At 49.9% G+C, this 9433-nt stretch overlaps 1 protein-coding gene across 1 annotated transcript; it reads right to left on the reverse strand.

Moving 5' to 3' along the window:
• Nucleotides 1–888: 888 nt before the first annotated feature.
• Nucleotides 889–8585, reverse strand: CLEC17A (C-type lectin domain containing 17A). The gene is made up of 7 exons (XM_074980394.1): nt 8492–8585; nt 7588–7698; nt 6588–6677; nt 4766–4879; nt 2800–2951; nt 1827–1936; nt 889–1143 (listed from the first exon to the last, which is right to left on the reverse strand). The coding sequence occupies exons 1-7, from the start codon at nt 8583–8585 to the stop codon at nt 1011–1013; spliced, it is 804 nt and encodes a 267-aa protein (XP_074836495.1). The 3' UTR covers nt 889–1010.
• Nucleotides 8586–9433: the final 848 nt, after the last annotated feature.

Here is a 9433-nt window from a genome sequence, read left to right on the forward strand (position 1 = left end):
AACTGATTGCACCTCAGCAAATTTGCAGATGACAAAGCTAGCGGGTCAGGTAGACATGTTGGAAGGTAGGGTCCAGAGTGACCTAGATAAACTGGAAGATTGAACCAAAAGAAATCTTGTGAGGTTCAACAAGGAGAAGTGCAGAGTCCTGCGCCTGGCACAGAAGAATCCCAAGCATTGTTACAGGCTGGGAACCAATTGGCTAAGTAGCAGTGCAGCAGAAAAAGACCTGGGGATTAGAGTGGATGAGAGGCTGGGTATGAGTCAACACTGTGACCTTGTAGCAAGACAGCTAATGGCATCTTGGAGTGCATTCAGAGGAGCATTTCCAGCAGATCTATTGAAGTTATTATTCCCCTTTATTTAGCACTTGTGTGGCCACATCTGGAGTATTGCATCCAGTTCTGGGCCCCCCAATATAGAAAGGATGTGGATGCATTGGAGCAGGTCCAGCAGAAGGCAACGAAAATTATTAGGGGGCTGGAGCACATGAACTATAAGGAGAGGATGAGGAATTTGGGCTTATTTAGTTTGCAGAAGAAAAGAGTGAGCGGGAGGTGTAAATTGGATATTAGGAAAAACTCTTTCACCAGGAGGGTGGTGAAGCACTGGCATGTGTTACCAACAGAGGTGGTGTAATCTCCATCCCTAGAGGTTTTTAAGTCCCAGCTTGACAAAGTGCTGTCTGGGATGATTTACTTGGGGTTGATCCTGCTTTGGGCAGGGGGCTGGACTCTAATACCTCCTGAGGTCCCTTCTAGCCCTAGGATTCTATGATTCAATGATAAAAACATCCTCATTGGTTAATAGCTGAGATTAGTTAATAATTACATCACAGTGTTTGAATGTCATGTGCCACAATGACCCACAGGAGACACATGACAGAGCCTCTGGCAGCTCCCCAGCAGCAGTCTGAGAATCACGGATTTAGCAAGATGACAACTCTTGAGCAGTCCCACAGTGGACTGGCTGTGAGAGCTCCCCTCCTGGCTGTGGGTTCAGGAACTCAGCTAGCACGGCCGTTCGCAGATCCAGAGCTCAGTCCTGGAGCAGATGGCATCATTCCACTTCCCGCTGAATTGCAGTGAGCCACAGTCCTCCCCCTGTGGCCCAACATTGTTGGGTTCCCCTGACCCCCAGAACCTGAGAAGGAAACCAGAGCTCCATGGAGTAAAAGTGAAGGTGGGCATGGGCAGATTTGTCCCCTGACTCCTCAGCGTAGTGTCCTAAAGGTCAGGGCCATGGAGGGTCAGTGACAGACACAGAGTAGGGGTAGTCTGGCTCAGCCACAGCTGTGCTCAGGTTGGAAGACATCAGTATCCAGCCCCTGTTACTGGTGAGGAAACTGGGGCATAGAGCAGGAAGAGATGTGCCTCTCAGCCTGCCACCAGAGCACACTGGTGGGACTGAGACTATAACCCACGAGCCCTGATGTCTCATCCCCCGCTTCTAATCACGAGCCTACACTACCCCACGAGAGCTGAGGATGGAAACAGGGAGTGCTGCCTCCTTCTCCATTGCTCTCGCTACTGGAACACATTCCAGTTCTCGCCAGCCCTGCTCCTTGGCGTGACATTCACAAGGCCCCATGGTAAAGCAGCTTTTCGCTTCCCAAGAACATCCCGAGTCCAACGATGAGATTAGCATGGAGGCAGCAGCCAACTCATAACCATCTTTACGTGGAGGGGACCACAGACCCTTCTAGTATCAATTGCATTGATAGCCATACTCCCTCTGGTGCTTTATATGGAGAGGAGATAAAGCAAGAACAGGTGATCGTACAGGACAAGTCTCTCTCCAAAAAGGCTGAACTAGGAGGCACTTGCCTGACAGACAGGGGGCTGCCGTCCAGCCAGCGCCACTCCCCTTCCGTCGCTGAGTCGCTGAGGCCCAGCCAGTACACTTCGGGCTCTGTGATGTAGCGTGACAAAAACGTCTGCGTGGGGAAACGGGTGAAGAAGATCATCATAATCTCAAGCAGGAGGTGAGGACCGTGACAGGGGATTCATGGGGCCTGTGTCAGTGGCCTGCAGAATCTGTAGCTGCTGATTCTCACCCCTCCCAGGGCCATGGCTCTCCTCCATGCGAGGGACCAAGGAATCCTCTTGCAGTCCTGTTCAGTCCCATCCTGCACCTTGGTTCCTAAGGGGTGCCCTAAATCTGGGCCTGAGGAGGGGTCAATGAGGGGTCATACACACACTATGGGCTGTACTGCTCTTAAGCCTGATCGTGGTTCTGGCGTCTCCAGATTCACAGCAGTTCTTTGCCCACCTCTGCACTGCAGGGGCATCTTCTCAGCAGCAGCTAATCTCCCAAAGTCCAGTTCCCAGCAGTTACCCGGCTCAGCTTACAACAGAAGGTGGACTGTCCCTCAGGGCTGGGTTCCTTCTGGTTATTGTAAAGTCCTCATAAGGAATCTGGAGGGGGGTCATCCCCCTGGTACGAAAAGGCCTTCCCCTGGGTAGGAGTGAGCTGCTGTGCAGAGCCTTTCACCTCTGGGTCAGCAGCTGGAACCCTAACCAGGCCACTAGTGATCAAACGTTACATTTAGGGCCCCACTGGACTCTATAATAATTCTACAAATCCAGGTGTCCCCAGTCTCCCATGAACAGCAACCTACACCCCAAGAGATTGCTTAATTCATGCAGAACTTGGTCCAGACTGTGATCTCAGTTATTCTGGTGTAAATCTAGAGCAACTCCAGACTCATCCTGGTGTAACAGCACAGAATCTGTCCCTTTGTGTTTAATTCCTTCCATGTGGAATGATCCACAAGAGGAACCTGAGTGGATAGCTTACCTGTTCCAGTTTGGTATTAACGATAACCAGATGAGACCCTTGATCAATACAGAACTGCTTAGCCTCCGGCCAGGATTTAGTCAATGTTGAAAAGAAGTAGCAACTTTTCTCAAAAGGCTGCCAGCCAGGTGGGCATTTTGTGCAGATGAACTCTGTGGAAAGTCAAATTAGGGGACAAGCCTGTATTAGAGAGTTAAAATGCAGTCCCACTGAAGTGTAAAAACACATCCATGTTCCTTATTTATGTCTGGCATTCTCACTGGGTTCAAGCAAATAATTTACTGTATGGAATTTGCATCTTCACTGAAATTAGAATCTTTTTCCTTCCACCAGCTGATGACAAGCAGTGAAAGAAATTCTAGAATGTATTCAGTATCTGGATTTCTTCACAAACTTCCCCATTAATTTTTCCTGCCCCCCTCCTGAAAACCTGTCAAATAGTTCATTGCAGGCATTCATACTTTGCCACCATTCCCGGAGGGGCGGTTTTATATGCTATTTAAGCAGGTTCTGAAGGAATGCTTCTAGTGCAGCTTGCTGGAGTGGAAGAGAAGCCCTGGGTGTGTCTATGCAAACACAGTTTGCTCCTGTGTGCTAACTGATACAGTGGTGTTTCAGCTATTGTCATCAATTTGGTTACTGTGGGACCACAAAGTGTGTTAACACCAAACACCGGAATTGTGAAATGTGATCATCCAGGCTGGCAATAACTGTGGGAATATAGAAAAAGACAGACTGTGTTTAACTCACTTTCAATAGGGGAGAGACACAGTCACTGCAGGCGACCTTGGGAGGACAAGGGACTCTTGCCAGAAGTCTGTAAAACTGAAAGTGGGGTGATGGGAAAGGTTGTAGCATAGAAGAGCTCTGAGCCAGACCTCATGGCTCTGGGTATGAGCTTCAAGAGTGGTTCCACCTATTTTCCCCCACCGTTCATAAACAAAGCTAAAACAGGCTCCTTGAGGAATCACTTTTATTATTTTAAATCTACTCCAGTGGATGCTGGAGACTTCTTGTCTCTGGTGTGTGCTTTGGGCCAAGGGCAGAAATCACAGAGCTTTGCCTAGAGCCACATCCACCTCAAGCTGGTGAAAACAGTGAGCAGTTGATCAGTGGGAGCAGCAGCAGTGAGGGTGGCTGGTGGGACGAATACTGCGGCAGTGCTGCAATGAGTGGACAGCAGGGTGGCAGTGGACAGCAGTGAGCAGGCAGATGGCTAGTGATCAGTGGAGTGAATAAGCTGCTGCTTTGCCTGGCTTACTCAGGATGGGAGGTGATCCCTGCAGAGGCAGCCCTGACCTCTGAGTCTGCCCTGAGCAAAGGCAGCGACGGTGAGAGGGGTGCAGAGAAAGGCTGGGCATGAGATGGGGACATTTGGGTTGATGGACTTAAGACCACGAGAGGAAGAGGACATTGTCCAACCTACTTGGCATGGGACTTTTACTCTTGGTTTTGTCTATGAGCCCTGTGGCGTTTTCCCAAATTAAGGCCACGTTACTTCCCTCCCTTTTATGAAATGTTTCTTTTCTACACTCAGACTCTGTGCTTGTGAGTGGGGAAGTGGTGCTGATCCCACTGGTCAACTGCTTACTATTTCCAGTGGATTCTGGAGAATTCTTGTGTCTGGTGTGTGCTTTAGGCTAAGAGAAGAAATCGCTGAGCTTTGCTCAGAGCCATATCCACGTCAACCTGGCTCTATTAAAGCGAATTGTTTAAACGCAATGGAGTTATGGAGACTTAGGGCTTTTCATGCCTGGGGACCCTGGGGGAACTGCTCCTTTTCCCCTTATGTTAAGTGGCCACTGGGGCTGGACTGGGGGCTCCCATCTGGACAGGTGTGCACAGGCCAGAGGCTTATTGGGAGCTTGACACTGGAAAGTGCCATTCTCTGCTGGCTTTCAGTGACTTCAGGCATTTGAGGTTAAGGCTGTTGATGGTGCCACCGCCCTGCCTGGTGCCCCCTTACCCGTGATGTTCCATAACGCCTCCTGCACTCTGCTCAAGGCCTCCTGGAATATGTCACTGTCCCTTTTTGTCTCTGCCAGCTCCTTCAACATGTTGTGTGTCAGGTTCTTTATCTCTGTCAGGGCAGCAGAGGGGAGAAAATTGCCCCTGGAATCAACAGGTGGACATTTCTGGGCTGGCTCAGACCAAAACTGGCTGAAAAGAGGGGTGCAGAGATGCTGCTGCACCTCTTGATTTGAAGTGCTTTTCTTTCTCTACCAGGTCTACAGCATGGTTCAGCGCCTCTCAGCACCCCCACTATAAAATTTATTCCAGCCTCTCTGCTCAGTCCTTTCTTCACCGCAGCTGGAAATGTCTATCTATAGCCATCCATCTGCAAACAGACTGACTGATCCCAACCACGGCCTTCTACCTAGCTATGCTCTTCTACTGGAGCCCACTGTGGTATTAACTGAGCCCCTCAGCAACCCCCAGCTCATTTATTGTCCTAGAAGCCAATTGAATTTTGTATTCAGTGAGGGAATATTTACTTCAGTCACCTCACAATCAGATAGCCACACTCCTCTTCCGCATCATGAAGCTCTTTATGGAGGCGTAAATCCATAGTCACAGCACGGACTTTTGCAAAGTTACACCAGCAGAGCCATGATCAGAATCGGGCTCACGTTTATGTGGGCTGGGCCAGACAGCTGGAAGGCTGGATCAGCACAGAGGGGGAACCTGTCACACCTGCTCCCCAATGGGTCACACCTGCATAAGTGCTGGATGTGGGCTCTACGATCCAACATTCTGCTACCACATGAATTGGGCTCAGGATAAAACCTGGGAAAGGACCAGGGGAGCAGGATGCATCCAATCACAAAGTAAAATGGGATGATCAGTGTACGGCTCTTGGTGCAGGAACACTTCCAATAATGGTGACAAGTGTCAGAGAGGTGGACGTGTCACTCTGTATCTTCAAAAACAACAAGAAGTCCTGTGGCACCTTATAGACTAGCAGATATTTTGGAGCATGAGCTTTTGAGGGCAAAGACGCGCTTTGCCAGATGCATCTGATGAAGCGGGTCTTTGCCCACGAAAGCTCATGCTCCAAAATATCTGTTAGTCTATAAGTTGCCACAGGACTTCTTGTGGTTTCTAATAATACGAGTGCTTAAAGCAACCCCCTTACCATTGTCCTCCCCTCCAAACAAGTGCTGGGCATGGGCGTGGAAACCCAGGGCTGGTAGCTGGGACCCGCCGGCAGGAGAGGGAGGACAGCACCCAGGACCCCTTGCAGGGGGCAATGCAGCACCAGGAAAGGGGCACAGAGCTAGTAGTATAGAAGTGAGGACTGGGGGTCTGGCTGAGCAGCAGGGATCCCAGGCAAGTGGTAGGACCCTGGATAAAGCTTGAGGGTGCTGCTGCACTGACCACAGCACTAGTTCCCATGTCTCTGCTCACACTTCCCCTTTCTCAGCCTCCATCTCGGTCCATTGCAGCATGACCTCCACCTGGGAAGATCTTACCCAGGAGTCGCTGTAGGTGACCGAAGCAGTGCTCAGACTTTGGAAGAAAAAGTCCATGAGGCCCAGAGAGCTGCAGTGGCTCTTTCAAGGTCACACACAGACAGTCAGCCGCAAAACTGGGAACGGAAGCCAGATCTTGTGAATTCCTGCTGATGCCACAAAACCAGCCAACCTTTACTCAGGTGGGGCTCCAAACCCCTTTGCGGGCAGCAGGGTCTGAGTAAGAAGCCTGCACCCCACTGGCCTGCATGGGCATCACTGTGCTGCATCTCGAAGGCACTGAGTACGTCACAATAACAGTGGGTTTTTACTCACCTAGATAGTCCTTGAGATCTGACAGTTTCATCTTGGAACCATTTCTGATCCTCTCTTGATCCAGCTGGGTGTCAGCAAGATCCTGAGACACTGTAAACATGAGACCTCTGGATAGCAGAGTAACATTTATGAGCCGGGGAAACCTGACCTGTATGTATGGGGTGTCTGTGCAGTTGTAATGTGCACTTCCCTCCCAGTTACCACCCAGGGCTTCTGGTGTGCATTAGCTCTCACTAGCTGTGATCCTCTGCTACATGAACCTTGTGCTCAACGCAGGTATTCATGATTCTGCTCACCAGCTCAGTCCTCAGTACAATGTAGAGCTGCACTGGCGCTGCTTTATGTTACACTGAGCTGCCAGAGGCCTCAGGATGTGCAGTGCAGCTGCTGCTACTTACAGGCACAGAATGTATCTGGAGAGCTCAACCGGACATAGCAGAGCTGAGAGTCAAAGGGCTCCGCCTTCCCATAGCGCTGCAGGATTCTGTCCGCCACTAGGAGCCTGCCTCAGTTTGTGCACAGTTAGCTGACTGCCAAGTTAGAGAGGAAAGGAGTGCATTTGTCTGGCCCAAGCTCTCCTGTCGATGGGCGAGAGGCAATTGTAGTGGTGTATTTGTTTCACAACCCTGTTGCATTGCTCTGACTGCCAGATTTTCCCTCTTAGCTAGAGAGACCTTGAGTCAGCCCTCTGGGCATTGGCCCCAGCACCCAGTGCAAATTTCACAACTTTAAAATGTCCCCACAAACGTGAGACTTAGGAGCACAAGCACAATGGAAATCCGGGGGTGTTATGCCCACATAAATATTGTCCCTTTGAATTCTCTGGTCACTTTTAACTCAGAGTTACCTACCCTGCTCCATAATTAAGGTCTCCACAGAGCCTCCAATTCTCTGACCATATTTGTGAGCCACTGCTCAAATCCACCAGAAACAAGTCAGAGCTGCCTCACTCTGGGCAGGCAAAGTCTGAGGCCAAGGTAGAAATGAACAGGAGACTCACATTTCCCGAGTCTCATCACAATCAGAGCTGTGGTCACCACAAAACAAATCATCAGCAGGGCTAACAGGATCACAACGGCTTTCGCTTGCGTGGCATCGGAGAGGCAAAGACCTGTGGGGAGAACACTGGTTAGATCTCACAATGGAGGATCAACTCCTCTTAACGTTCCATGGGTCAGAGAGATGCCAAGCACTGAACACAGTTCTCTACGAGAGAAGACAGCTAGAAATGGGAGGGGAGAGAGTCCCCATGGGGTGTATAACTTGAGGTGGTTCTCAGCCTTCCCTGTGTTCCACTTTCCATGTGGGGAACCTTTCTCCCATTTGGCAATATAGGAGGGGCTGGGTGTGAGGGGTTGTGGAAAGCTGGGGTCTGGGTGTGAGGAGTGAGAACCTCGTGCATTAAGGGAACCTGAGATTTCTCCCAGAGTCCAGCGAGATGATGGCAGCAGTTCATAAAACTGGTTTCATCCCTGGAACAGCAAAACTCAGAGCACTGCAGTTACTCAGTGACAAGGTTCCCTCTAATTTTTTCTGTCCGTGTGTGGAATAAATTTTGCTGTGTGCAGAGGCGCACCACCAGTAGAAACACACACTTCTGGCTGTGGGTGTGCTGTTAGTCAGCTGTGCAGCAGCTGAGTCTCTCCTACGTGGACTCCCAAGTGCTCATCTTACAGGTAACATGGCTCAGGGAGGAGTTTGTCCCATGAAAACAAAGGCGTTTATACGGATGATGGGAAGAGCCAGACTTAACTGAGAACTAAGTGGAAGAGAGAGAGAGAAACCGTACTTGATTGCGGGCACCAGACAACCTCAAATGAGCAAAGCCAGGAGTCAGACACAGGTCTCCTGAGTCCTGGGGCAGCTCCTTAACCACAAGTACACCCTTCCTCAGGCCTGCTCACCTTTACCTCTTCTCCCTCTGCTGCTTGCTCCTGGCACGGTCAGCTCCACCTGGTCCGTGTTTTCCCATTTGTAGGAGCAGCTGTCCGGCTGCATGGCTGCAGAGGTCTTTGTTCCGCTCCTGAGTGTTGGTGCAGTTTATATTTATACAAGCTGTCATCACGTTTTTCTGTGGGAACAGAATCCTGTGCCTGCACTTCCCATTCTCAGTTGCTGGGTCAGGGACTGTAGCCAAACCATTTCCTCTTCAGGTTGGTGGAGAACCATAGTCTCCATGGTTCCGTTTTCTGTTCCTGAAGCTTCCAGGCTTTCAAACTGCTCATCTCCCATTTCAATTGCTCATCTGACTCTTCTAACTGTAAGTTTTTACATGGGCATCTTGAGCCAACAAGGGGAAATCAGCATTTGAAGAACTAATGAGACTTTCTGCACCAACGTGGACACCTGATCTAGAGACTCTGGACACGACTTGGTCCTGTCATGAGTGCATGGGTCTGGACTTGATGACCTCTCAGGTTCCCTTCATGTTCTATGATTCCCAGGGCCACGTGCCCCTTCCCATCTTAAATCTCCCAACACTGATTCTGTTTTTAAGCAGTTTTCTGGAAAAGGGCAGCAAGGAGAGGGACCGATAGGGAGGGTGAATGACAAAGAAAGAAAGAAAGATCTGTCATTCCATCCATGTGGATAGTCTTGCCACTGATGCAGAGCATAGCTGTTCCACACTGTCTTCTATTGTACCATCTTGTCCATGTCTGCCGATGAATGCTCCAGAAAGGATCCACACAACATGCTGACACGTGAATTTCAAAATGTGTACCAGATTACTCTTAGGCCAGATCTACACTAGATATTCAAGTCAATGGTAGATACACAATTCTAACTATGGCAAATGCATAGTTAGAATTGTCTTATCTACAATTGACTTACCCGGCTGTCCTCAC

Source organism: Carettochelys insculpta, chromosome 29 (assembly GCF_033958435.1).
Source record: "Carettochelys insculpta isolate YL-2023 chromosome 29, ASM3395843v1, whole genome shotgun sequence".
Lineage (NCBI taxonomy): Eukaryota > Metazoa > Chordata > Testudines > Carettochelyidae > Carettochelys > Carettochelys insculpta.

Coding starts and splice junctions, on each gene's coding strand:
- CLEC17A (XM_074980394.1), bottom strand. CDS start 8,585: ATGCAGCCGGACAGCTGCTCCTACAAATGGGAAAACACGGACCAGGTG. Junction 7,699..8,491: donor CAGAGGGAGAAGAGGTAAAG/GTGAGCAGGCCT, acceptor TTCTCCCCACAG/GTCTTTGCCTCTCCGATGCC. Junction 1,144..1,826: donor GGCAGCCCCCTGTCTGTCAG/GCAAGTGCCTCC, acceptor TTTCCTTCTCAG/GTTCTGGGGGTCAGGGGAAC.